Genomic DNA, 27,582 nt, shown 5'->3' on the forward strand with positions numbered 1-27,582 from the left:
CCACGTGGAGTGCACCCCTGCCACCCCACAGACTCCCCACTGTCACTACGCTGGCGCTGGGCCTCACAGCACCGCAGGCCCGGCTCTGGGACGTCCCCTCGCTCCATCCACCCCTGTGCCGGCGATAATACGAGTGCTGCTCTCAGCCCTGCGCGAGGCAGGTCACTCCAGCAGCCGGCTCCACGCGGCCGCCCTGACTGCTGACCCTCCACCAGGACCCAGGCGGGAAGCAGATTGGGGCCACCTCTCCTGCAGCTTCTCACACCCGCCCCCCACCCCGGGCTGTCTGTCCCCGAGGATTTGAGCGTAGTGCGTGTCTCCTCCTTCCCCGGGCCCCATGCCCAGCTCCCATGGCCCTTCCCGGCGGGCACCAGCCCCTCAGGGTCCCGTGCGTCTAAAAATAGAGCCGAGGCCGCCGCCCTCCGGGCCAGGCTTGTGGACACGCACAGCCGCGGCCCAGGAAGCCCTCCATCGCCTCAGGGACCATTTTTAAACGTTTAAGCTACAGGAGGGGCCATGAGGAGTGTCCCAGGCAGGGGAAGGGCATGGGGGTGACCGCTCGCCCCAGAACAAAAACACCAAAAACTGCTCAGTTACAAAATAGCGCCCGCCCCACGCGGGTAGCGGTGTTGTGAATGACTCCGCGGGGACAAGGGGCTCTTGGGGGTTCCGGTTTTCACAGAACGGAAACCATTCCAACGGTTATTTTACTCTCCTGTGTCCCCGCTTTGTAGCAAGTTGCATTTTTTAAAAAATATATTTTATTGATTTCTTACAGAGAGGAAGGGAGAGAGAAACATCGATGAGAGAAAAACATCGATCAGCTGCCTCCTGCACACCCCCTACTGGGGACATGCCCACAACCAAGGTACATGCCCTTGACCGGAATCGAACCTGGGACCTTTCAGTCCGCAGGCCGATGCTCTATCCACTGAGCCAAACCGGTTTCGGTGCAAGTTGCATTTTTATCTCTTGAATTCTTTTTGGGGAATTCCCCCCCAAAAAACCCGGAAGATTCCTTTACCTTGGCAAACCCCCAAATTAATTAGACGGGTGTTGTAAAATGTCAGTGAGGGCCCCCACGCCCCGCGCATCCCCCACGCCCCGCGCATCCCCCACGCCCCGTGCATCCCCCACGCCCCGTGCATCCACGCTGCTCCTTGAACTGTCCCAGAGGCCCACGCAGTATGGACACTGACCACCGGGGCGGGGGGGGGGGAATAAAGGCAGACCCAAACACTGCTCTTCCCCCAGGGAGTGACCTGGCTCCTTTTATGCCCCAAGATGAGTGACCACGGTGACCTCCAGTGACAACGTCCCTTTCTCCCTCTGGGGCATGGAGAGGGGGGCTTAGTCTATATCCTCTCAGGGATCAGGCAAAAGGGGGAGCATGCTGAGGTCGTCCCGATGTCCAGAAGCTCTGAACACAGAAGACCAGCTTACACTCTTGTTCCGTTTCACCCTGTTTTAGGAGCTTCCATGGAAGGTCTCCGGGCAGGGCACAGCCGAGGCCTCGCTGCCCGCTCCCCGGGGGAGAGAACGACGGAGCAGGTCCTGCCCAGAGGCCCGGGAGGGCCGGCTTGCTTCCCGCAGGGTCTGCAATATCGGGGGTAACTGAGACACTCAGAGTGACCCTCCAGGCTGCCGGTGGTCCGAGGGCTGGGGGCGCCAGGGCGAACAGGTTAGATGTTGATTGCAATTTTCACACAAACACGGTAACCTTCTTACTGTCTGGAGGGCATGGCAATGATTTCCCAGGCAGAACCCACAAAGGCAGGGTATCTGGTTTATAAGTACAGCCTGCCCTGACCGGTGTGGCTCAGTGGATAGCGCATCGGCCTGCGGACTGAAGGGTCCCGGTCAAGGGCATGTACCTTGGTTGCGGGCACATCCCCAGTGGGGGGTGTGCAGGAGGCAGCTGATCGATGTTTCTCTCTCATCGATGTTTCTAACTATCCCTCTCCCTCTCTGTAAAAAATCAATAAAATATATTTTAAAATAAAAATAAAAATGTAAGTACAGCCTGACAGTCCTGTGATGGGACCACCTGTTTCTCCCAGGAGTGGGAGGTGGGCCTCAGAGCAAACAGGACGCTGCATGGCGAGGGAGCCCAGGGCTCCTGCCTGTCCCTGGAGGCCCTTCTGCCCAGACCAGCAGGAGTATCAGCAGGAACAGGCAGATGCAGGTGCAAGAACCGTCCACACGTAAATGTGCACTTTCTCCTTTGTTTTCACTCTTCTTAAGGACACGAGACGTTTGAGATGACGTCAGTGCTCAGGACACGTGACGGAGGTGGAGTTAAGGTTTCACTGTGCGGTAAACCCACGCTGCGTCAGACCTCAGCGGCGTGGTGGGGTGACTTCGCTGTAGTTCAAGTGAACGTTAGCGTGAGGTCAAGGCACCCGGCGCCCCAGCGCGGAGCTCTGCCGCCCCGAGGACCACTCGGAGCTTCTCACAGGCATCACCAGGGCGCGTGGACGTGGGCGTCACTTTCTTCCCTCGCAGCCGCCTGGCCTTCCTTCCTCTCCGACACAGCACGGCCTTTTCTGCGCTTGGCGCCCGGCTCCACGCTGTCTGTGCAGGAGGCACCGGGACAGCAAGTTCCCAGAGGTGGCGACTGCTCCCCGGTCCTGGGTAGAAGGAAGGTTCTGGCCACAGAGGCACCAGATCCAAGAACTTCTCTTTCTTTCCTTTCCTTCCTTTCTTTCTTCTTTCTTTCTTTCTTTTCTTTCTTTCGTTCTTTTTCTTTCTTTCTTTCTCTCTTTCTAAGCTACGTTGATGATGAAATGAATAAATGAATGCATTTATCTGACCAGGATCCTTAAATAGTACTACATCAAGATAGTTCAGTATTTTTAAAAATATTTTTATTGATTCTGAGAGAGAGAGGAAGGGAGGGAGGGAGGGAGGGAGGGAGGGAAGGAGGAAGTGGGAGAGGGGGGGGACATCAATGTAAGAAGGAAACATGGATCGGCTGCCTCCTGCATGCCACCCACGGGGACTGAGCCTGCAAACCCAGCACGTGCCCTGCCTGGGAATCAAACCAGCACCTCTTTGGTGCTCAGGACGATGCCCAACCACCTGAGCCCCCGGCCAAGGCTCCTTTTCCCTTTCTCTTAAAAGAGGAGGCTTATTTACAAAGTCACGGAGGTGGAAGTGAGCTACGAAGAAACGGGCGCAGGAAACAGGTCACAGCAAAGAGGGCCCTGGAGCTGAGGGGCGAGAAGGTAAAGGTGAGACCCCGGAGGGAGAGCCGCCCAAGGATGTCTGTATCATTGACAGTATTTACAGAATGTCTCCTTCAAAACCTAACGACAGTCCTCGCAATGACAGGCACGTCCACGGGCGAGGAGAACGCGGTTCACAGAGCACGGAGGGGCTGGCCGCCCGGAGAGGCGCAGGGACGGGAGCGGCAGGGCCCGGCGGGCGTCAGGGGCCAGGTCGCCCCAGGAGAAACGTGACAAGGGCCCAGGCGGTGACTATGCCACAGACTCTGCAAGACAAGGACACGCCAGGGCATGGGTCAGCGGGTCCACGGCAGGAGGCGAGGGCGTGTGTGTGTGTGTGTGTATGTGTGTGTGTGTGGCCAGTCGGCAGGCTTGAACAGGCTCGCCCGGTTCTCCCCGACTTGGTTGGCGAAAATGTTCTTTTTCCTCCCACCGCTGTCCCACGCCCCAGTGCACTTGCCTCTGGGACACGGAGCACTCACTTCTCCCGGTGATTTACCCCCGAGGCTGACACAGGAGAATGGAGCCGAGGGCCCCGTGTTTTGCTTCAACAGCATTTCTACACCCCTGGCTCGAACCAGCCGGCCAGAGTCCTTACAAAGCACATGAATGCATCTCCATCTTTCCCGATGCTCCAGCCTCAAGCTCTGGACTCGAACCTGACTCTGCTCTAGGCTGTCTGTGCCCCACCTCCCCCACCCCTACCCCCATGCGGCCACTGAGCAGTCCAAGCCACAGCCGGGTGACTGGGGTCCAGACTCCGGCCCCAGCCCGGGCCTCGTGTCTCCCCGCAGACCCACGCGGCACGCCTCTGCTCCAAACCCCTGCGGAGCCGAGTTTCTCCGCAGCCCTCACCCACGGCCCGTGCAGTCGGGACCCACTTACGGCTCCAGGCTCGACGCCTCACTTGTTCATTCCCAGCACTGTGGCCTCTGCCCGGGGCACACCAGGCCGTCCTGCCAGAGGCCTCGCCGTGACCCCCTCTGCCCGGGGCACAGGGCCTGCATCCTCTCCTTCAACGGCACCCCCTCCACTCGCCCCCTGACCTGCTCTCCTCGTTCATAAGCACTTGTCCCCTCCTTTACTGATTACCTCCCCCTCAGCGGGAGCCCCACGAGAACAGGGGCCTGCGAGGGTGCCGCACAAAGTGGATGCCCGATAAACACAGCAAACGTAACCGAACAGCCCTGGCCGGTTTGGTTCAGTGGCTAGAGCATCAGCCCGAGGACTGAAGGGTCCTGGGTTCGATTCTGGTCAAGGGCACGTACCTCGGTGGCAGGCTTGATCCCTGGCCCTCGTCCGGGTGTGTGCGTGAGGCAACCAATTGATGTATCTCTCTCACATCGATGTTTCTCTCTCTCTCCTTGTCTCTCCCTCTCCCTTCCGCTCTCGCTAAAAATCAATGTAAATTATCCTCGGGTGAGGATTAACAAAAAACAAGCAAAACAACGTTACAGAATGCCGTTCAGTTCACCACGTCATCAGCCACTCCTTAGCACACACACCGGCTGCGGAGGGAGCGGTGCCCGACCAGACCGGGTGGGGCGCACGGGACAGGGAGCCGCCGGCGGGCGTGCACTTACTGCAGCAGGCAGTGGACGTCCGGGGAGTGCCTCCAGTACCGGTACAGGGCCACCTGCAGCGTGGGGTGGCCCCGGTACTCCTTCAGGACGCTCCGGGCGCTGCGAGAGGAGGCGCTCGGTCAGGCAGGCTGCACGGCCCGAGCAGGTGCCAGGGGCTGCGGGGGGGGGGGGGGGGGGGGGGTGGTGGTGGCCGGGGGAGACAGGACCAGGGCGGCTGAGACCCAGGGCACCTACTCCTTGAACTTGTTGGTCAAGAGCAGGAACTGGTTCCGCGTGAGTCGGCGGACATCGAATTTGCAGAGACTCTGGAACTCGCGATAGACCTGCTGCTCGGTGATCCCCGGCCACCTCCGGACGCTGAGGACGAGGATGGGGGGCCGGATACTGGGATAATCTGGGCCAGAAAAGTTCTAGAAGACAGGAGAAGGGCAGACGGAAATTCCCACCATTCCCCCCAACGACCCACCCAGGCTGAAAATCCTGAGAGAAACGGGAGGGCTCCTTCTGGGGTGGACAGGAAGGGGCGGGGAGGACAGAGCGGGTCCACGTTGATTTTGGCAGAAAGACGAGAACAAGGACCAGCTTAGCAGAGGGTGACGCCCTCCTCAGCTCTGATGTTGGTTGTTATCAGAGCCCCGCCCCCCCCAGACACCCAGGGCCAGGCCGCCTCCGGGGGCAGCCTCTGACCAGGGAGGAGTGAGGTGACGGTACTCACGATCTTGGGGACCCCGGCACGGATCAGGTTCACCTGGTTCACGTAGGGGGCCAGCACGTCCAGGTACAGGGGGAAGGAGGGCTCCAGGGCGGAGCCGGCCCTGCGTGGACAGAGCGCCCAGGCACTCAGCACCCGGCGCCATGCACCCACCTCGGCCGAGGCTGCAGCTCGGAGACAACGCCCCTCTCCACCCCACATCCCCTGGGCTCAGGTCCGTGCTCTCCACGCCCCCACACACGGCCCCCCACCAATCCCAGAAAGGTGCCTCCGGGCCCACGCCAGAGCAGAGCTTCCAGGCGTCACCATCTGCTGGTGACCATTTGGTGACATCCCTCCGCGGACAAACATTAGCAAAGGGGCTTCGAGAATGAGAGACGGGGCGCTGGTCAGACGGACCACTTTATCATCCCTGGACGCGACATCACCCTCCACTCCGCATGGCGTCCCTCTTCCCACCCCCTGGGTCCGCCACCAGCCCCGCCTCCGTCCAGACCTGGCCACGCCCCCCAAGCCTAGGTCCCAGAGGCAGGGCTGCGGGCGGGGGCTGCGGGCCACTGCGGAACTTCTCTGAGCCTGGAGGGCTTCAGGGCTTGAGGAGTAACAGGAATAAGGCTCTAAGGCACTAGGGACGCCACTGCCGGGGCTGCCTCCGCCGCTGGCACACGAACCTCCCCGTGGGCACTCAGGCGCCATCGACACACAGGAGAGAGGGAGGTGGGGTGGCAGGTTTCTCGTTTAAGTTATGAACCTCACGTCTCTACGCTGTAGACGGTTTCTGTGCACAATCTGTTACTCAAATGGACAGACATAGGCCACACCCAACTGAACAGACGACTCCAAAGTTATTTCCAAGTCAGCCACAAAGCACAGGTGACAATGTGATCGCTCCTTCAGTGGCTGCTGAGTGCCCCTGAGCAGAGGTATCACCACGGACGGGGCTACGGGAGGTGAGTTTCAGGTGTGGGCCGCTGCTGCCCCAGGAAGTGCAGGCCTCCAGCCTGGGGAACAGGCATAGCCCTCTGTGCCCTTCTGCGGCCTGACTGTGTGGACCCCAAGGACGTGCCCTCACTGACCTGAACATCCGCCTACCTGGCTGTCATCGGCATGGTGACGAGAAACCTGGTGACAGACACGCCAGCCCGGCGCTCGGGAAGCACGGGGGCAGGATGGGAACCTAAGCCTGACCTCACGGCCGTGGCCCCTGACACATGGGTCTTCCCAGCGCCCGACAGGAGGCCAGAGGGCCGCGACCAGCACAGGGGCGGGGCGGCGGGCCAGGGACCGCTACCCCGCGGGGACTGCATTGACACAGGGACGTTCCCATGCGCCCGCCCTTCTTTGGGAGGCCCGGGCCCACAGCGAGGCGAAGGCAGGCGGAAAGGCAGGGACACTCACCCGTGCACCCTCCACAGGAGCAGGTGCGCCACTTTCAGAAGAACTGGGGGAAAGCCAGAAATGGACCAGGCGTCAAGGCTCAACCCGATCACCCGATTTAACACGCAGACGCATGCGTTTCCCCATTATGTGCAACCCGCTGGGAATGCCTGGGATGGCAGGGATCAGCAGGAATAAAGCATGAGTCTCCTTTATTTATCTACTTTTTGTTCAGCCTCACCAGAGGGTACTTTTTCCACCCATTGTTGAGAGACAGTGGAAGGGAGAGAGAGAGAAACATTCATGTGAGAGAGACACAGTGGTTAGTTGCCTCCCACATACACCCGACCGGGGCCAGGGCTTAAACCTGCAACCCGAGTACATGCCCTGGACTGGGAATCGAACCCGAGACCTTTGCGTGCACAGGCCGAGGATCTAACCACTGAGCAACCAGCGACTAGTCTTTCATTTTTTTTTTAAATATTTGTATTGATTTCAGAGAGGAAGGGAGTGGGAGAGAGACTGAAACATCAACAGTGAGAGAGAATCACTGATCTGCCGCCTCCTACACGCCCCCTACTGGGGATCAAGCCCGCAACCCGAGCATGTGTCCTGACCGGGAACTGAACCTCGACCTCCTGGTTCGTAGGCCGATGAGCCACACCAGTCAGGCCAGTCTCCCTTTAAACGGACAGCGGCCCACCTGATCCGCAGAGGAAGGCGTCGTATGCTGCTTCGTGGGGGTACTTTGTCTCAGCTGAGGCGTGTTCCGGAGGCAGGAGAGAGTCAAGCAGCGATTAGAACCATCTGCAAAAGGAGGCTCCCCCCACCTAGCACCACACGCGTGGGCTGTGAACCCGCCCCCGTCCCTGCCCCAATCCCACTCTGGCATTGGCCGTGCACACACAGCCTCCACCTCCTTCCTCCCGAGACCTGTGCACGCTTCTCCCCGCCCGCCACCCCCAACACTCACCTCCAGTCCTCACAGCGGCCCTCCCCACGGCCCATGAGCACCCACAGGAGGAGGAAGCAGAGAGCCGAGAGCTCCCCTACAGGCCACTCACCATGGCAAAGGGGAGCAGGCGCCCCCCACCCAGGGCCTCGGGAGCCTCCACGATGGCTCCTTTCGAGCGAGGGGCTACAGGGGGCACAGCCCAGGACACCGGGGAGAACACCCTGCCGCCCGGGGCCCCGCCTCAGCTCTGGCCCCTCGGTGCTGTGCCAGCTGAGGGAGCCGGCACCGCGGCACATACCGTATTTCTCGCACTTGCTGGCGTGAACAATCACTGGCCCAGAATTCTTGGTGGGATTCAAGTCACTGTCAGGAGAGAAAAGGATGAAGACCATTCACTGAAACAGTCCTCGTTTCTCCTCTCGCCGTATCCAGTTCATATAGAAAAACTGTCCTCGGCACCAAGACACCTTTAAAGGGAACAAAGAAAAGGCACGGACCCAGGCCCGGGCAAATAAGGCCTTGGCACTCGGCCACAGGACGGGCGAGAGAGCAGCGGGCACAGCTGCCCCAGTGGTTCTGAGCGCCTATCGGCCCTTCACCTGAGCCCGGGCGCCCACAGGAACTTGACACCGGCCCTGCCCGGGGGCTGCCTGCCCAGGGGCCTTCAGGACAAGCAGAGGTGATCACACCGCCCCCCACACGGCAGCAGCTGGGGCCTGACCATGCGCTCCACAGGGGAGGCGCTGGCGTCTCCCACTCATGCAGTGTTTTTGTTTTTTTTTGTTTTTTAAATATATTTCTTGCCGAAACCGGTTTGGCTCAGTGGATAGGGCGTCAGCCTGCGGACTGAAGGGTCCCAGGTTCGATTCCGGTCAAGGGCATGTACCTTGGTTGTGGGCACATCCCCAGTGGGAGGTGTGCAGGAGGCAGCTGATCGATGTTTCTCTCTCATCGATGTTTCTAGCTCTCAATCCCTCTCCTTTCCTCTCTGTAAAATATCAATAAAATATATTTTAAAAAAAATAAAAATAAAAATATATTTCTTTATTGATTTCAGAGAGGAAGGGAGAAGGAGAGAGAGATAGAAACATCAATGATGAGAGAGAATCATTGATTGGTTGCCTCCTGCACGCCCCCTACTGGGGATCGAGCCTGCAACCCAGGCATGTGCCCTTGGCCGGAATCGAACCTGGGCCCTTCAGTCCACAGGCTGACGCTCTATGCACTGAGCCAAGCCGGCTAGGGCCCCCTCATGCAATGTTGAACGTGCACCTACTATGCCTGGCACAGCTTTAGGCCCGAGAGAAACATCAGCGTTCCCAAGAAAAACCAAGCCACCCTGTTCTCACACAGCTCATCACCCCGGCAACCGGAAACAGATCAAAGGAGAAATCGAGCCCGGCCCACAGGAAGTGCCACATCGTCCAACAGCTGTGCTGACGATGACCCCCAGGCCCCTCCCTCTAGAACAGAGTTCCTCAACCTCAGCACCAGGAACATCGGGCGGGAGGAGGCGCGGGGCTGGGGCCTCCTGGCGTCCCGGCCTCGCTCCCCAGGCGTCAGTGGCACCCCCAGTGCTAAGTGTCTCGGCATGGCCAAGGTGTCTTGGGAGCCAGCCGCCCAGAAGCAGCTCCAGACGACGGCTCCGCACCTGTTCAGGACGTCGTACACCTCGGAGAGATTGGACACCCTCGGGAAATTCAGTTCCTGCCGGCACGGAAAACAAAGGAGGGGGAAGAAAGGTTTGTGCTTTGGTTTATTATCTGCTTCAGGTGTTGTCAAAAGGTCATTGAAATGACCCGGAAAACAATGTTAATTCCCACCACCTCTTCTTCCTCTTCAGACATCCCCTCCTTATTTCGGACGCCAGGGTTCCTATGGCCTGGGTCCCTCGGGGCCCCAATCACCCAAGCGAGCAAAAGCTGCCACAGACACAGCTCATCCCATCTTCCTCCAAAGACAAGTGCTAAGGGTTCTAGAAACACAGACTCCAAGGCATCAGACCCAGGCCACGGGCACACATGTAGGCACCAGGCCTGGCAAGACCAGCGGGCCTGGGCAGTGCCGGTCACCACGTGCCATGGGAAGGAGCACCGCTGGTCCCCGAGATGAGCCCCACCCCACCCTCTCACCCCCAGGACGATGCAGTGACACGGAGACCAGCAGCAGCACAGACGCGTCTCCGGGCAAAGATGTACCTGCAGCCCAGTCTCACTTCTGTGGTCCCTTATTGAATCGTGAACTTTAAGTGATCAGCTTAAGGCTCAAAAACACGGATCCAATTCCTCCTTCTCTGTTACTCAGTTTAACTTTTTTAAAAAATATATATTTGTATTGATTTCAGAGAGGAAGGGAGAGGCAGAGAGAGAGAGGAACATCAATGATGAAAGAGAATCATTGAGCGGCTGCCTCCTGCATGTCCCACACTGGGAACCGAGCCCACAGCCCAGGCACGTGCCCTGACCAGGAACTGAATCATGACCTCATGGTTCACAGGTCAACACGGAACCACAGAGCCATGGCCCCTGGGCCTAAGTTTACCTTCTTAACTGTCTTTAAACCAAATGGGAGCTTCCCTCCAAATGCACAGCAGAAGTCCCCTGAGGGCCTCAGAAATCCACCCCTCCCCCGACCACAGGAGCTGACGGCAGGCCCAGGTGTCAGGACTTGGCTCCAGGTGGTTCTAATGGGCTGTGGGGTTGAAAACCCAGGACCTTAAGGCTAAGGCTCAATAGAGATGATTTCCTCAAGATTTTTCAAGAGGGGACCCCCCCCCGCCACCCCCAACCATGCCTTTAAGCATGGTGCAAATACTAGGCATGTGTCAGCTTCTGCTGTTGGATCTGAACAAGCACAGCAACTGGACACAAGTCAAAACATGGGAACTGAGGGAGGAGGCAAGGGTGCCATGGAAGCTACTACGACCCAGAGGGGCCAGCGCCCAGGAGGAAAGGGACACTGGCTGTCAACTATGAGCAAAGGGTTCAAGGAACAATGTTTGGAGAGAGGGAGAGAGCGGTGCTGTGGGATGAAGCATCCCTTCACCTGAGGCAGGTCCCTCCTTTACCTTCCATATGTCCTTGGTCACGTTCTTAGTGTCCACGAGGACGGGGAAGAGGCTGTGGATGTTCCGCTTGAACTGATGGTAGCTTTCTGAAGGAGAGGAGAGACCCAGACAGGCAGGGGTGAGTTTGTTGGCAAAATGGGAAGGAGAGTTCTTCAGCCTCACTTGTCACCCCTGGTTAAGAAGTAAAACGAAGCAAAGACCGAGGAGACCCGCATTCCCGCTCATTAGGGGTTTCCCAATCTCCAGCCAAGCCGCCACCCCCGTTTGTAACAGCAAAGGCCAAACGGTCTCCTAGGAAGTTCGGGATGCTGCCACTGCCAGCACTGCTCCCTGGAGGTGGCCAAGTTCTGGCCACTGGAAAAAGGAGGAAGAGGTGCTGCTGGGAATCGGATGGGAAATCAGCATTTGTGAACGGCTGTCCAGGAGAACATCCACTCAATACCATGATAACAACGTCTAACTATCAATTGGTACGCTTATCAGCATCGCACCGGCATGTAGTTTAAACAGGTTCACCACAAAAACAACCGCCCTGCTCTCCCCACGCCCTCCCATTGGCTGCACCCAAGGCATCTGCGTTCCTTCTTTTCCTTGGGCGCTATGCCTGTCTCTCTAACATCACCTTTGCCCGACAGGTGGCTTTCCCATGTCAGGCCCTTCACTGCTGACCTCCCTCTGTGAAACCAGCACTGCCTCACCCACGGCAGCACCTCCTCACAGCACCTGGGGAGGGTGCGCGGGCCCTGGGGAGGGTGCGTGGGCCCTGGGGAGGGTGCATGGGCCCTGGGGAGGGTGCATGGGCCCTGGGGAGGCGCGGTGCGCGGGCCCTGGGGAGGGAGGGTGCGCGGGCCCTGGGGAGGGGGGGTGCGCGGGCCCTGGGGAGGGGGGGTGCGCGGGCCCTGGGGAGGGGGGGTGCGCGGGCCCTGGGGAGGGGGGGGTGCGCGGGCCCTGGGGAGGGGGGGGTGCGCGGGCCCTGGGGAGGGGGGGGGTGCGCGGGCCCTGGGGAGGGAGGGTGCGCGGGCCCTGGGGAGGGGGGGGGTGCGCGGGCCCTGGGGAGGGGGGGGTGCGCGGGCCCTGGGGAGGGGGGGTGCGCGGGCCCTGGGGAGGGGGGGGTGCGCGGGCCCTGTGGAGGGGGGGGTGCGCGGGCCCTGTGGAGGGGGGGGTGCGCGGGCCCTGTGGAGGGGGGGGTGCGCGGGCCCTGTGGAGGGGGGGGGTGCGCGGGCCCTGGGGAGGGGGGGGTGCGCGGGCCCTGGGGAGGGGGGGGTGCGCGGGCCCTGGGGAGGGGGGGTGCGCGGGCCCTGGGGAGGGGGGGTGCGCGGGCCCTGGGGAGGGGGGGGTGCGCGGGCCCTGGGGAGGGGGGGTGCGCGGGCCCTGGGGAGGGGGGGTGCGCGGGCCCTGGGGAGGGGTGCACATGTGGGTGCTCCTGCGGGAGCAGGATTCTGGGCCAAGACCCCTCCAGGTGGCGAACTAAGGTCAAGGGAAGGAGAGGGCCAGGCGTGCCCTACCTGGGAGGGGCCTGAAGAACTTCTCATGCAGATGCAGCAGGTCCATCATCATGTTATGTCCCACCAAGGGCTACTTGGAGGAAAGCGACAGGGAGGAAAAGGAAGCTTTAAAAAGGATAGAAACGGGCGCTGCAGACGAACGGTCTCCTGCGAAGGGTGCAGCTCCAGAACCCACAGCACCCTGCCACATGGCCATCCCTTCGCCACCCTCCTCCCGCCCCTCCCAGAGAAGGAGAGCAGCGGTGAGTAGGAGGGGCTTGAGGCCGGCCACACTGGGGACTCAAACTGGGAAGCAGAGAAGCACTCCCTCCCGGGAGGCGTTTTAGGTCGGTTAGTGCTGAAATGCCAGGGACAGTCTTTCCTCCAGTCTACCCACCATGCTTTGGTGCCAGTCAGACCCGCACAGCCAGTTATCAACGAGGAGGGGCCACTCGCTCAAGATCTCCCTGCTGGAGCCCAGCAGTGCCACGGCCCGAGACAGAGAGAGCGCTGCAGCCCAGGACCGGAGAGAGCCGCTCCTACCTTCTGGGCCTTCACCAGCATCTGGAAGAACACGGAGAAGCCCCTGGCGGAGAGGAGGATCTTCTCCCTCCAGCAGCTCTCCCGGTCGCAGGAGGTGTTCTGGAGGTACCAGCGATGCTGCTTGCTCACTTTCTTCACTATCACCTGGGGTGAAAGGAGACAATGCCCCGATCCTGGGAGAGCTGCCAAAGACCCGGTTCTTCCTCTCCAAGAAGGGGGCGGGGGGCGGGAGTGGGCGTGGGGGCGGGAAAGGGACCAAAAGAGACAGACAGACACATTTCAGAGGCCAGCTTTGGCGGAGGAGAGAGACGATGGGGTGCCCACGCCAGGGAGGACTCACCGCCTGGTCTCTCAGCAGCGTCCAGATGTCCGGGAGGGCCTGCCTCAGCACCAGCTGCACCTCGAAGGCCTGGAAGCCTACAGCGAGGAGACACAGCTCACACAGAACCCCCGCAGCCTGGACCAGCTCTCCGCCTCCCCTCCAGAGGGGCCGAGAGAACAGGAGCTGAGAGGCCCATCAGATGGGAAAGCAGCGCTCAGGGCGCCCAAGCCCGTGGCCCACGCGCAGGGACCGCGAGTGGCGCGCTTCCTCCAAGGCTCACACGTTTCACTGCAGAAGAGCAAGGAGAGGCCTTGGAGAGGCCTGTGTGCGCGCTGCAGCCCCGCAGGACCGGGACGCTGGCAAGCGTGCGGTGCAGGCTCAAGTTTTCCAAAATTCCAGTGTTTGATGGAAACTCCAGCTTTAGCACGAGCAAAGACTGTCAGTTATTCTCCGTGAAGGGACGGGCTCACTTTTTTTCATTTGACAATGATTGAAAATACCCTCATCAAAATAACTACAGTCAGCTCCTTTAAGTAAAAATAATATTCCATGAAAGGAAATAAAAAAGCAGCTAATTCAGCTCTCAACTCAAAACGTGCACAAGTTCTTTTCCCAAGACAACCACTGCAGTTTCGTAGGTGGCAGCAACGTCTACTGAGTGCTGACTTCTCTACATACGCATTTGGACACACAGAATGTTTAAAAAGATGAGCAAAGGCTGAGATTTAATAAAATTAAGAATATTACTTCTGGAGAAACCAAGATGGCGGCACAGGTAAACACCTGAACTTGCTGCCTTGCACAACCACTTCAAAACTACAACTAAAGACAAAACGGACATCATCCAGAACCACAGGAAGGCTGGCTGAGTGGAAATTCTACAACTAGAAGGGAATAGAAAGCACACTGAGACTCAGAGGAGGTGCGGAAGTAAAGTGCAGAGGTACCGAGGCGCGCGTGCAGAAAGGGCTGGCAACTGAGGATGTGGTTGTCTTTTTCAAGCGGGAGGGAGACACAAGCTCCCGACTGCTCTGAACTCCAGTTCCGGGTGGGACTCTGAGGACCCAGACTCATTTGGGGAGAAACTGGACTGTCTGGCAGCAGGCAGAACTCGAGGGCAGCTTTCTCTCAGAGGTGCTTGCAGCAATTACCTTGGGACACTGAGACCCGGGGCCTCTTAGGGCAGGGCCGACGGGAACCCATTGCTGTTTGCTCCACCCTGAGACTCCGCCCCACCCAACTGTGCGCAGAGGCTTTTGCATATGAATGGCCTGGTCCTTTGAAATCTAAACTCACCTATCAAACTGCAGCTGTGTCAGAGAGACCCAGAACATCCAAAAGAAGGCCCAAGGCCCCACAGCATCTTGCAATGCCTCACAGCTGGGCCTCATCTGGGCATCTCCAAAACCCAAACAAAGAAGAGGAATCTGCAGATCTCTCCATAGCTCCTGCTGGGTGGCCTCAGGCAGAGGCTAATTAGCACCTCCTTGGAGATCCAAGAGCCAGTGTACCCAGGGGTCAGAGTACGACCATCCAGATTACAACTCCTCAGATCCATAAGGGACACACTCAGAGGGCAGACTCAGTGAGCACCAAAGCCCCACTGAAGCAAGTCTTGCCTCATAAGGGTGTCTCCAGCACAGAAGTTCTCCCATCGTAGACACAGCTGATCCTCACAGCCAATTGGCCTGGAGGTCAATTCCTCCCAGTGATACCAACAACAATCAAGGCTTAACTACAACAAGACTGTGCACACAGCCCACAAAGAGGTGCACCAAGAGTGTCTACTTCAGGTAACTGGGGAGGCTGAGCCACTGGGCCCTATAGGACACCTAGCACACAAAGCTACTCTATCAACTCAGGGAAGCAGCCAAAATGCGGAGACAAAGAAACAGGTCATAAATGAAAGAAATGGAGGATATAGAGTTCAAAACCACAGTTATAAGGTTTTTCAAGAAGTTTCTAGAAACCACCAATAAATTTAGTGAGACCCTCGAGGATATGAAAAAGGACCAACTAGAAATTAAGCATACACTAACTGAAATAAAGAATAATATACAGCCCTGACTGGTTTTGCTCAGTGGATAGAGCGTTGGCCTGCGGACTGAAAGATGCCAGGTTTGATTCTGGTCAAGGGCATGTACTTTGGTTGCGGGCACATCCCCAGTAGGAGGTGTGCAGGAGGCAGCTGATCGATGTTTCTCTCTCATCGATGTTTCTGACTCTCTATTCCTCTCTGTAGAAAATCAATAAAAACACTTTTAAAAAAAAAGAATAATATACAGAGATCTAACAGCACACTAGAGGCTCGCAAGAATCAAGTCAAAGATTTGAAATACAAAGAAGCAAAAAACACTCAACCGGGAAAGAAAAAAGAATCCAAAAATATGAAGATAGTGTAAGGAGCCTCTGGGACAACCTCAAGCATACCAACATCCAAATTATGGGGGTGCCAGAAGAAGAGAGAGAGCAAGATACTGAAAAACTATTTGAAGAAATAATGACCGAAAACTTCCCCCACCTGGTGAAAGAAACAGACTTACAAGTCCACGAAGCGCAGAGAACCCCAAACAAAAGGAATCCAAAGAGGACCACACCAAGACACATCATAATTAAAATGCCAAGAGCAAAAGACAAAGAGAGAATCTTGAAAGCAGCAAGAGAAAAACAGTTAATTACCTACAAGGGAGCACCCATACGATTGTCAGATGATTTCTCAACAAAAACTATGCAGGCCAGACGGGAGTGGCAAGAAATAGTCAAAGTGATGAATAACAAGAACCTACAACCAAGATTACTCTACCCAGCAAAGCTATCATTCAGAATTGACGGTCAGATAAAGAGCTTCACAGATAAGAAAAAACTAAAGGAGTTCATCACCGCCAAACCAGTATTATATGAAATGCTGAAAGGTATTCTTTAAGAAGAGGAAGAAGAAAAAGGTAAAGATAAAAATTATGAACAACAAATACATATCTATCAACAAGTGAATCTAAAAATCAAGTGAATAAAAAAATCTGAGGAACAGAATAAACTGGTGAATATAATAGAATCAGGGGCATAGAAAGGGAGTGGACTGACAATCCTCGGTGGGGAAAGGGGTGTGGAGGGTGCAGGAAGAGACTGGACAAAAATCATACACCTATGGATCAGGACAGTGGGGGGTTAAGGGCATGGGGTGGGGTGGGAACCGGGTGGAGGGGAGCTATGGGGGGGAAAAAGAGGAACAACTGTAATAATCTGAATAAAGATTTTTTTAAAAATAATATTACTTCTTTGCCAAGGAGAGTAAGTAAAATTGGATTTTTAAAAATCCTCACTTGAGGATATAGTCATTGCTTTTACAGAGAGAAAGGGAAAAAGAGAGAGACGTCAATCTGTTCCCTCTCCTACGCACCCGAACTGGAGACTGAACCCGCCACCTAGGTATGTTCCCTGACCAGGACTCTAACCCGCGACCTTTCAGTGTGCAGGACAACGCTCCAACCAACCAAGCCCCACTGGCCAGGGCAGAATTGGATTTTTTCAAACTGAGTGTAACTGCTGACAGAATCCACTGATGACTAGCATGACGACGCTATGCCTCCACCTGCGCCAGGTGCCGACAGGTTCTCCCGCCTGTGCTTCGATGCCATCGTGCAGTCGGCACCATGTCAGCAGCAAGGGATAGCCGAGGGGTGTTCTGACAATACTTTGGGCCTCATGGACCCCTTCGGAAGGGCTTCAGAGACCCCGGGGGTCCACGGGCCAGGGCATGTTCATTGTGACTGCCTCTGCACCGTGGGGGCAAATCCAGAATCAAAGTGAACACAAGGACACAGGACACTCAGGACTGGGCTCCAGGGCGGAGCTTCCCTTCCTCCACCTTAACTTTCAGAAAGTCAAACAGCCTTCGACGTGGAACGGAGGGCAGCGCTTTCTCTCTCCACCAGGACCCTGAGCGAATGCCGTGCCCGCGGGAGAAGAGGGTGCGTGAGTGACCGGACCGACGCGCCCCCTGCCTACCAGCGATACCAGGGAGCGTCATCCAGTCGCCTTCCTCCGCCAGGTGCAGCCACCGGGTCACCTCATCGATGACCACCTTCATTTGGTCTTTATCCAGGGAACTGAAAATGGGCACGGGAAGGGGGGAACGTTAGAGGAACCTTCCAGAACCGAGCGATGATGGGAACCTGGGAGCGGCTCCTGAGCCTCCAGCGTTAACACTGTGATCCTGGCAAGAAAATGCGCCCAGAAAAGACCATTTGTTTCCCCAGCCTGGCTCTGCAGCAGGAGGCCCTCCCTGGCGCTGCGCTGGGCAGGCCCCTCCCACGCGTGCACGGGGACTGCGCCACCCCGGCTGCCTGCGGGCCGGGAGGAGGCCTGGCTTCCTGACGCAGCTCTCAGAGGTGAGAAAGCACCATCTGGTGGAGGAAGGAGGGGACGGGAACGCTGTGAGTACATCTCCTCCTGTCTCAGGGAAGAAGAACATCATGTTATTTGAGGTACAGAAAGCCTTTCCGTGAAAATAACAGAAGGCTCAAATTTCAAATGGCTTTTCCCCACAAAAAGCTACATTTTTATGTGAAAACCACAAAGAGGATAAAGTTTTTTTAAAAAAAAGCAAGAAACTTCAACATCACAGAAGACGATGACCTGGACCCAGCGATGACTCCTCATTCTGCAGAGTTAACAGCTGTCCAAGGCATGAACCTGAAGCTCAAGGAGCTTAAACAGTTTGCTCAGAACCAGGGAACCGACACAGGGCCTGCCCAGCCCAGGGGGTGGGGCGGGGGACTGCCCCTCCGCCACACAGGCTGCCCCGCTCAGCCCCGCTCTGCAGGAGGGCAGGGCCTCAAGGGCGACAACTGGCACCGGGGGCCGAGGGCAAAGGGCAGAAGCCCTGCCCTCAGGGGTCACAGCGGGATCATGCACATGAGGAGACATGTCCATCCAAGTGGAGGCATGTGACCGGCACGGTCAAGGTCCCCCTAAAAACTCCCCCAGGTCACACTGAAGGCCAACACAGCACCCGCAGTGAGTCCCACAGGGCCGCGTCCGCACAGCCCTGGGGCGGGCCCTGCCTCTGAGCACCGAGCTTCTTCCTTCATTGGAAGCCCTGAGCTCCCACGCCGGGCAGAGAGGCTTCCCCCTCGGCGTGGGGACGGGTTCACCAGCACTGGAGCAGTTACGTGGGACTGAGCGCAGGCCAGACGCCACCGCAGCGGAGGGGACGTCCGCACGAGGCCACCGCACTGTGGAGGCAGCAGGCCTGCCCGCAGGAAGCGCACACCCAGCGCCGGGCACACCCCCCCACCCCCCACCCCCGAGCGTGGCTGTACCTGCGAACGCGCCAGTTCCCAGTCAGGATGCTGGGCTTGATTTGCTTCTCCTGCTCTTCGTTCATATATGGGATTCCATGTTTGAGAAACTGAAGACAGGAAGAGAAGCAGGGGCTGGCGGGAGGAGCCACCGCTGTGGGGGAGCTGAGCGGAAAGAAACCTCCCTGGTCCGGTGGCACGTGGACGTGGATGGGAAGGAGCCGGGACCGGAGACCCTTCCGAACCCCGTCTCCCTCCCCCGTGGCCCGCCCCCCCTCCCGTGGCGTACCTTGTTATAGTCGAAGCCATACTGATTCAGAAACTGTACGCTGGAGGCCTGGAAAGAGAATTCCGAGTCCAGAATCCCAAACGTCGTAGGGAAGAGGAAGAAGTTACATGAATGGGCTACGTACCTACAAGAGAACGTGAGCATAAGGGGAAAAGCCAAAACCGTTTTTAAAACTCTGGCTCACAGCGGGCTTCCGAGTGGGCGCCTTTCACTTGAGAAGCATCTCAATGTGGGCTGTTCCCAATCCTGTGACTGGCCCCGGGGGGGCGGGGGGGTCCATGAAAAAAGGCAGAGACCCTGCCCCCCATCCGGAGCCCCCAGCACCGCCATCCCATCCTTTCTGACCACTGCTGCCTGAGCTACCTCGCCCTCCCCTCGCTGTGACACTGCGTTCACTGCCACCCTGGAGGCCCAGGCAGGACACCATGGCAACAGGGAAAGGAGCGATTAAGGTGCAGGGCAGGGGGTCAGGAAAGGCCCCCAGAAAAGGTGTTGCTTCCAGAGACTTCAAGGCGAGCCGAGTCTGCAGGGAAGAGAGCAGGTGCAGGGCACAGAAGCAGGGGAGAGTATGGAGCGTCCGGGGCCAGCGTGGCTGAGAGCCTGAAGCAGAATTTGGGGAGAGGAGGTGGAGACGATCAATGGGCAAGAGCCAGGTGTTTGCAAAGGGTTTACACATACTTGTTTGCCTCTCCTTCGACACTGGAAAACACAGACAGTCCTGGAAGAAGAAGAGCAGGGGAATGAGTACCAAAGAAGAGCCACCAGAAGTTACTACCAGAACAAAACATCTGAACAGTGCTTTGAACCCAGAAATGCTGTGTGGGCTTTAGAAGAGGTTAAGCTCATGGAGGAGGAGGAGGAGGAGGAGGAGGAGGAGGAGGAGGAGGAAGAAAAGACAGATCCAAAACAGGAGCTGGGTCAAATTGTAATTCACACTGAAATTACTCAAACATAATTGTGAATGGTTCTTCAAACACAGAAGTAAAGTTAAAGCAACATTTTCATTTCTGTTTTATTTTTTTAAATATATCTTTATTGATTTCAGAGAGGAAAGGAGAGGGAAAGAGAGAAACATCAATGAGAGAGAATCATTGATTGGCTGCCTCCTGCACATCGCCTAATGGGGATCAAGCCCACAACCCAGGCATGTGCCTGCCCCTGACCAGAATCGAACCCGGGACCCCTCAGTCCTCAGGCTGATGCTTTATCCACTGAGCCAAACCAGCCAGGGCTAAAGCGATATTTCTATAGTTTTAAAACTAACCAGAGGGAACATCCCAAACCATGAAGATGTATATATTTAATTGCCTTCAAATGTCTGCATTGTTAAAAAGACGGTTCACAAAGTGAAAAAGACTGCCGAGTAGGGGGAGAACAATAGAAACAGACCTATTTCCCATACTTTTCAAAGAGGCCATACCATCTAGTTAAAGAACCACAATAGAATTAGCAAAGGACAGGAGACAGCAACACACACACAAAGATGTTCACCGGACAAGCAAGGGTCAGTAAAATCTGTCCAGGCCTGTTTTTATACATAAAGTTTTATTGGAACACAGCCATGCTCATTCGTTTATGTACTGTCTGCGGCTGATTTCCAGCAACAATGGCAAAACTGAGTAGTGTAATAGACCACATGGCCTGCAAAACCTAACAGGTTTACTGTACAGCCTTTACAGAAACGTTTGTTGACCCTGTATTAAAAATGTCGCTAAGCCAAAACCGGTTTGGCTCAGTGGATAGAGCGTCGGCCTGTGGACTGAAGGGTCCCGGGTTCGATTCCGGTCAAGGGCATGTACCTTGGTTGCAGGCACATCCCCAGTGGGAGGTGTGCAGGAGGCAGCTGATCGATGTTTCTCTCTCATCGATGTTTCTAGCTCTCTATCCCTCTCCCTTCCTCTCTGTAAAATATCAATAAAATATATTTAAACAAAAGCATAGTGTTCAAAACAGAGCACATGTTTTTTTTTTTTTTAAAAAAAATGTCGCTAAGAACAAGCACATCTTTTTTCCTCTACGAGGTGAGCAACATCAATTCAAGAGTGAGAACAGCCAGTGTGAGGGAGGGCAGCAGCACATTCACCGTTGTGAGTGGAGTCTCGGTCATCTTTGCGGATGGCTGGAAGGAGGAGGAACAGGTCGGCACCACTGACAAAACTTGAACACATCCTGTTTAACTCTGCAATTCCACTGCTGGGAGTACCCCGCACCCTTCTATAACAGATACTCACAAGAGGGGCGTGTAAATACTCAGCTAGTCAGCAACCTTGCTTATCAGACACAAATGGTAACCAAAGTATGCGTCGGTAGGAGACGGAGGCAGTGGATACACTCATAGTGTGGAGTACAGCTGTTAAAAATGAACAAGAGGCCCTAACCGGTTTGGCTCAGTGGATAGAGCGTCGGTCTGCGGACTGAAAGGTCCCAGGTTCGATTCCGGTCAAGGGCATGTACCTTGGTTGCGGGCACATCCCCAGTAGGAGGTGTGCAGGAGGTGGCTGATCGATGTTTCTCTCTCATCGATGTTTCTAACTCTCTATCCCTATCTCTTCCTCTCTGTAAAAAAATCAATAAAATATATTTTTTTAAAAAATGAACAAGAGGTCTGCGTGTGCTGGGTTAGACCGAGCTCTCCACCCCTTAGGGAAAGCAAAAAGATGCAGAACAAAATGTGTGCAGTATGACCTTGCTTATGTACGTTTTCCCTAAAGAAAAACCATACACATTTTTCCTGGAAAGAAGGTCAGGTTCCTTAATGTTGATTTAGGGAGGCATGAAACGGTGCTGCTAAATTAACTTCTGCTTGCCGAAACCGGTTTGGCTCAGTGGATAGAGCGTCGGCCTGCGGACTGAAAGGTCCCAGGTTCGATTCCGGTCAAGGGCATGTACCTTGGTTGTGGGCACATCCCCAGTAGGAGGTGTGCAGGAGGCGGCTGATCGATGTTTCTCTCTCATTGATGTTTCTAGCTCTCTATCCCTCTCCCTTCCTCTCTGTAAAAAATCAATAAAATATATTTTTAAAAAAAAATTAACTTCTGCTTGTTCCAAAGCGTAAGGTCCGACAGGCATGACGCGACCAGAAACCAAACAGGCACAAAAGCGATCGCCAGGTCCCTTGAAAGATGTCCAAGCTGTCTGGTCAGTAAGAACAGGGCGACAATACAAGTGGCTCCCCTAGGGACTCGTGACCAACAGCTGAGGATCACACTCACCAATCTGACAGATCGTAAACTGCTGGACACTCCGGCGGGTCTTGAGGTACCACTCCGACGGCAAGTCAAAAAGACTGTGGAAAAAACGGGCATCTCGTTCCTTAGGCCGTGAGAGGGCATAAGGGGTGGGATCAGCATCGCTCAACCACTTACAGGGGAACACTACCAGCACTCGGTGGACGGAGGCCAGGTCCCCAGAACCCCACGCCACATGTTCTCCCGCCCGCCCAGGGCCAATGGGTGCCGGCTGAGAACCAGGCTGGAAGGGCCAGGATGCCACCCCAGGGGCCCAGGTGAGCGCCTCCCTAGCCCGGCTCTAAGGCAGCGTTAGCTTTACCTGATCTGCTGGGACCGGGACAGGTTGGTGCGAAGGCCCGTGAACTCTATGTCCAGACCTGCGGGAAGGAAAGACAGACAGGAGTCCCCAGGCAGACCCCTGCCACCGCCGTTCATGCTGGAGAGTGACAGTGTCAACGCTGCAGCTGGCAAAGTACTTGGCTCACCTTCCTGTGCTCACGAGGCCAGGTGAGTTCAAAGGGAAGACAAGGGAGCCGGAGGCCAGGCCGGGCCACCCAGGTGGGGCGGCGTGGCTCCACCCGGACCACTGTGGGCCACGTGGTGACTGCTGCTGAACACCCCAGGCCCAGGAGGAACCTGTCCCTGGAAGGGGCCCTCCCCGAGCCTCCAAGGCCTAGCCTAGCGGCTGTCCCTGCGGGGCCTCACCTCCTGCCCTGCCCCCCGCACCTCCGCAGGCCCCCCCGCAGCGCAGAGGGCCCTGCGACCAGGCCCGGAGCCCCCGGACCTTACCCACGAAGTCCGCGCCCTGGACCAGCTCCTGCAGCAGAGGGAGGCTCTGCTCGAACTCGTCGGCGCCCACGTCCATGGCCACGCTGCCACGTAGCTCCGCGGGCACCCACGCGGCCACGCGCCGCCGCCACCGCGCGCTGCCCTTAAAGGGCTCGCGCAGGGAAACGGGCCGCCCCCGCGCCCCAGGCGCCTCCCTATTGGGCTGAAGACCCCGCACCGTCTGCTCGCTCCAAGGAGTTTGGTTTTAGCAACCAATGAATGTGTAGGTGCAGGTCGATGTTTCTGTTCCTAAAATCAATTTGTTTATGTAATAAATGTCTCCACTGGGTTCTTTATGGATCATAAAAGGGGACTAAGGCATTGCATTCTGAAGGCCTCTCAGACTCCATTAGACTTTTAAAAAATGTTGAATACATTTATCTTTAAAAAACATACTCATTACCCAGATTGGCAGTGTTTTCACTTCTATATAATAAAATTGGCCACACATTTAATAATCGAGGGGGAAACGCTGAAGCCACCTTAACTGTTTACAGGTTCTTCCGCTTCACACCTTGATTTCATCCGCTGCCATGACCCCATCTAGCCCAGGTGCAACTTCAGGTGAACTTGGATGCACTCCAAGCTTCGTCTCCCATCTAACAATGTTCACTTCACAGCAAATTGAGAATCCCTGTCCCTGTCCATTTCCACCCGCATTTCCAGTTCCTCATTGCATTCCTTTATCCTTTCAAATCTGGCTCTGCCTGTTACGGTTCCAGGAGCCCAACTGGGCTTAGAACTTGTCCCTTTTTTTAAAAAAAAAAAATATATTTTATTGATTGTTTTACAGAGAGGAAGGAAGAGGGATAGTCAGAAACATTGATGAGAGATAAACATCGATCAGCTGCCTCCTGCACACCTCCTACTGGGGATGTGCCCGCAACCCAGGTACATGCCCTTGACCGGAATCGAACCTGGGACCTTTCAGTCCGCAGGCCGACGCTCTATCCACTGAGCCAAACCGGTTTTGGCAGAACTTGTCCCTTTAACCTCACATTACTTTGACTGCTTCTAACACACTGATATTGATGTTTCATAATTAAAAAACCACCTCCACATCCTGAGCAGCAACAGCTATCATGTAGATCACCCCCTCTGAGCCAGACACGGTAGCAAGTGCTTTGCATAAGCCTCTTATGTGTACTCTTGCCAGAGTGAGCTGAAAATGTGAAGAAATTTAATATAATTAGAAATTTAAAGTTCACACTATGCCTTTATTCTTTAACTTATAAACATTTAATTTGTCCTTCAAAAGTTAATTTTAACTGGTGACAGCTTTTCTCAGATCCGTCCAAGAGAGGGAAGGGTTTGGCCTCCCCCACACAGGGGGAGAAGGGGCTGTTTGTAACTGCCAACAACATTCTGCAGTTACATTATTGGGTAAAACTTCCCAGTCGGCTGTTCTTCCAGGTGCTCCCTTCTGATGGATGTAATGGCTGACAGCTTGACATTTACAAGTTCCAAACAATGCCTCTGTTTCACTCATTTCACTCATAAATTCTCCGAGGCTCCCGAAGCACCACGCCACCTTCTGTCACAGCCTTCTGCAGTCGTTGCATCTGGTTTTAAGGACCAAAAAAAGGGAAAGGATTAAATCAGCACAAGTAAGCTGACAATAAACAGTCCACTTCCTAACGGAAAGAGAACTGATGTGCTCTTTGTTACCTTCCCACCTACACTGGTTTTTCAGAAAGTGACCTTTCTAGCGACACAGGTAAGAAAATTGAGAATGTACAAACCTCAAGGATATCAAACAGTGTTTTAAATATCATACACACAGGGTGTTAATATATGAACACCGAAGTAGAGTGGTCGACATCATGGCTGTAGAATCTGTCACCATGGGTTTGAAAACTCCCCCACAATGGCTGGACTTGCCAGTCTCAGGTTACTTACTTAGTAAATTTTTTTTTAATATATTTTTTATTGATATTTTACAGAGAGGAAGGGAGAGGGATAGAGAGCTAGAAACATCGATGGGAGAGAAACATCGATCAGCTGCCTCCTGCACACCTCCCACTGGGGATGTGCCCGCAACCAAGGTACATGCCCTTGAAGGGAATCGAACCCGGGACCCTTCAGTTCGCAGGCCGACGCTCTATCCACTGAGCCACACCGGTTTCGGCCAGGTTACTTATTTACAGAACCGGGTACACAAGTCCTGACCCGTGGGCTGCTGAGGATGAAACTAGGTAATGCACATCAGGATACTCACCCCAGAGTCTGACACATGAAAAGAATTTGAAATATGGAACTATGATTATGATGTAAGTATCTAATATCAAGAACCAACACAATACTTTTAAAATAAGTACATGAAAACCAAACTACCGATTCGGAGGCCGCCTCCCAAGGAGTTGGTTGGTAGACCATGAAGTTGATTCCTGCCTCCAAGCATCGTTCTGCCAGCACCCGTCCTATGTTCTCACAAGCCGCCACGTTTCTGGTGCTGTAAAGGTGCTTTTTAATAGCCCACTCGCGCGTGGATGCAGAAACCACAACCTGGCCATTGCGATGCTCAACAAGTGCTTCTATATGATGCTGAGTCCTTGTAACTCGCAACCTAAATGAGGAGAGGACAGAATAAAGTCATAAAAGATTCCTAAAGATAAATGACTTCAGGCGAATACATGCCTAAATATTGTGTTCATTTACTTCCACGTACTTCGCCTCGATTTTACCTGGGAAAGGTATTTTTCCTTTGCCTTTATGAGGATATCCTCAATAATAAACCAAACACGTCCGCTCAACCCCTAATATCAAAGAGAAACTTGGTATTTCTGAGAGTGGAGATATATTTACACAGCATCTATTTTTAAAAAGGGTTTGAGTAGATAGAGCTAAGTTGCTGACCCTTACTCTGGGTAAAGATAAACTTACTCTATGTTTTCATTTTCCAGCTCACACCAACATAAGTGTAAGATGGACCAAAAACTTGAATGCATAAAGCAACTAGCATAGTTCCTGGCAAACAGAAAGTGTTCAGTAAATAACCATCTTTATAACAAGACTCCTAACCCGTCTTCTCACTGCTACCCTTGCCCCTTAAAAATGTTTTCTCCCTAAGGTAACCAGAGTGACCTTTAATTCAGACTCAAACTTTAAATTCTCTCATAGTTTCTCACTGCAGTGAAAATAAAAGTCTAAAGTGCATACTTGGATTTACAAAATTAACCATCTGTATCCTACCTGCGTCTCCGTCTTCATCTTACACCATTCACCCCAGTGTCCGCTCCACTGAGACCCTCAAACACACGGGGCTCATACCCACCCTGCTGTCTCCTCTGCTGGCAATGGTCTTCTTGGCAGATAACTGGACAGCAGTCCCCCACCCCCACCCCCACCCTCACTTCCGCTGTCCCCCCCTCTCCCCACCCACCCGGGCTCCCTGAGAAGAGGCCCCAGCAGTATCTGGCACGTGTGAATGAACTGATGAAAGCAATGTGTAGGCCCCGGTGCACTGCTCTGTCGGTCAATAACTATCGACTCAATTACCTGTGCCAGAACTCACGGGAGGGCCACACTGTCCCCCAACCCCGCTCTTTCCGGGCCACGGCTAAGAGTTCCAGATTCCGGGGGTTCCGGTTGGTGAACTCTGGGGCAACAGCTTCATTTCCCAGAGGGTCCACTTCAGGCTGCACCTCTGGCTCGGAACGGGTGGAGAGCGCCGCGACCCCACGCCCTGAGAACAGAAACAACCACACGCATCTTTAAAAGTGACGATCACACAGCCCTGACTGGTTTGGCTCGGTGGCTAGAGCGTGGGCCTGCGGACTGAGAGGTCCCGGGTTAGATTCCGGTCAAGGGCATGTGCCTTGGTTGCGGGTACATCCCCAGTGGGAGGTGTGCGGGAGGCAGCTGGTCGGTGTTTCTCTCTCATCGATGTTTCTGGCTCTCTGTCCCTCTCCCTTCCTCTCTGTAAAAAATCAATAAAATATATTTTAAAAAAAAAAAAAAGTGACGATCACAGACCAGACCAGAACTTGCCCATCCATCCCCCCAGTGTTCTGGCCCTGGAAGGCGGACAAAAGGTGTGCGTGACCACAGGGAGCAGTGATCTCAGAGCCCGCTCCTTCACTTCCTAAGCCTCTCATCACAATGCTGGTAGCTCGTTTCCCCTTCGCTGGGTGCGTTGAATATAAAACACGACTTGCACAGGCACGTTGCCCTGCAGGCCCCAGGGAGCAATCACGGAGAAGTGGGGAGATTACCGGGGTTCCTGCGAACCGACAACAACTCCCAGCACCTTGACCGAAGCGCCATCGCCGAGGGGACCGTTGGGCAAAGCCTAGGCCCTAGGGGACACTTCGCCACCTTCCCTCACCCACGACCCCACGACCTGCCGGGCGCCGCCATATTAACTCAGGGAAAAGCCTCAGGATCGCGTAAGTCAACAACCCTCCACCCGGAACTAACAATTTCCTGGCCGCTGATTGGCCGAGAGGGCAACCTGTTATCCCCGCTCCTCCAATCATCGCTTACGCTGGGGTGCACGCAGCCGCCGGAGCCGACCAACCACCTCACAGTAAAGCACTTGTGGGTGGGCGCGACCCCTTAGTTTAAGCGACGCAGATTGCAGGTTTTTGCTGGAGCCCAGGAGGAAGCCGTAACTTTACGCTCCTTTATTTGGACCCTCCGGTCGGAGAACTTGCCGACCATAAC

The 27,582-nt window shown here is 55.3% G+C and overlaps 2 protein-coding genes across 3 annotated transcripts; both read right to left on the bottom strand.

The window, feature by feature from the left end:
• Nucleotides 1–2,857: 2,857 nt before the first annotated feature.
• Nucleotides 2,858–22,954, bottom strand: PNLDC1 (PARN like ribonuclease domain containing exonuclease 1; the record flags this gene model as incomplete). Of its 2 annotated transcripts, none has more annotated exons than XM_080667045.1 (19): nucleotides 2,858–3,493; nucleotides 4,811–4,909; nucleotides 5,045–5,167; nucleotides 5,526–5,625; nucleotides 6,921–6,963; nucleotides 7,603–7,656; nucleotides 8,153–8,217; nucleotides 9,506–9,561; nucleotides 10,922–11,007; nucleotides 12,427–12,496; nucleotides 12,949–13,092; nucleotides 13,289–13,365; nucleotides 17,276–17,376; nucleotides 18,592–18,680; nucleotides 18,860–18,983; nucleotides 19,538–19,577; nucleotides 22,072–22,145; nucleotides 22,409–22,466; nucleotides 22,879–22,954. In XM_080667045.1, the coding sequence occupies 19 exons, from the start codon at nucleotides 22,952–22,954 to the stop codon at nucleotides 3,362–3,364; spliced, it is 1,611 nt and encodes a 536-aa protein (XP_080523171.1). In that variant the 3' UTR covers nucleotides 2,858–3,361. The 2 variants fall into 2 exon arrangements, with proteins under 2 accessions (XP_080523171.1, XP_080523172.1); XM_080667046.1 differs by having other exon boundaries at nucleotides 5,045–5,220.
• A 1,159-nt stretch (nucleotides 22,955–24,113) lies between these two features.
• On the bottom strand, nucleotides 24,114–27,300 carry MRPL18 (mitochondrial ribosomal protein L18). Its single transcript, XM_080663622.1, has 4 exons — nucleotides 27,132–27,300; nucleotides 26,416–26,602; nucleotides 25,252–25,483; nucleotides 24,114–24,479 (listed from the first exon to the last, which is right to left on the bottom strand). The coding sequence occupies exons 1-4, from the start codon at nucleotides 27,181–27,183 to the stop codon at nucleotides 24,408–24,410; spliced, it is 543 nt and encodes a 180-aa protein (XP_080519748.1). The 5' UTR covers nucleotides 27,184–27,300; the 3' UTR covers nucleotides 24,114–24,407.
• Nucleotides 27,301–27,582: the final 282 nt, after the last annotated feature.

Source organism: Plecotus auritus (genome assembly GCF_963455305.1).
Source record: "Plecotus auritus genome assembly, chromosome: 4".
In the NCBI taxonomy this organism is placed as follows: Eukaryota; Metazoa; Chordata; class Mammalia; order Chiroptera; family Vespertilionidae; genus Plecotus; species Plecotus auritus.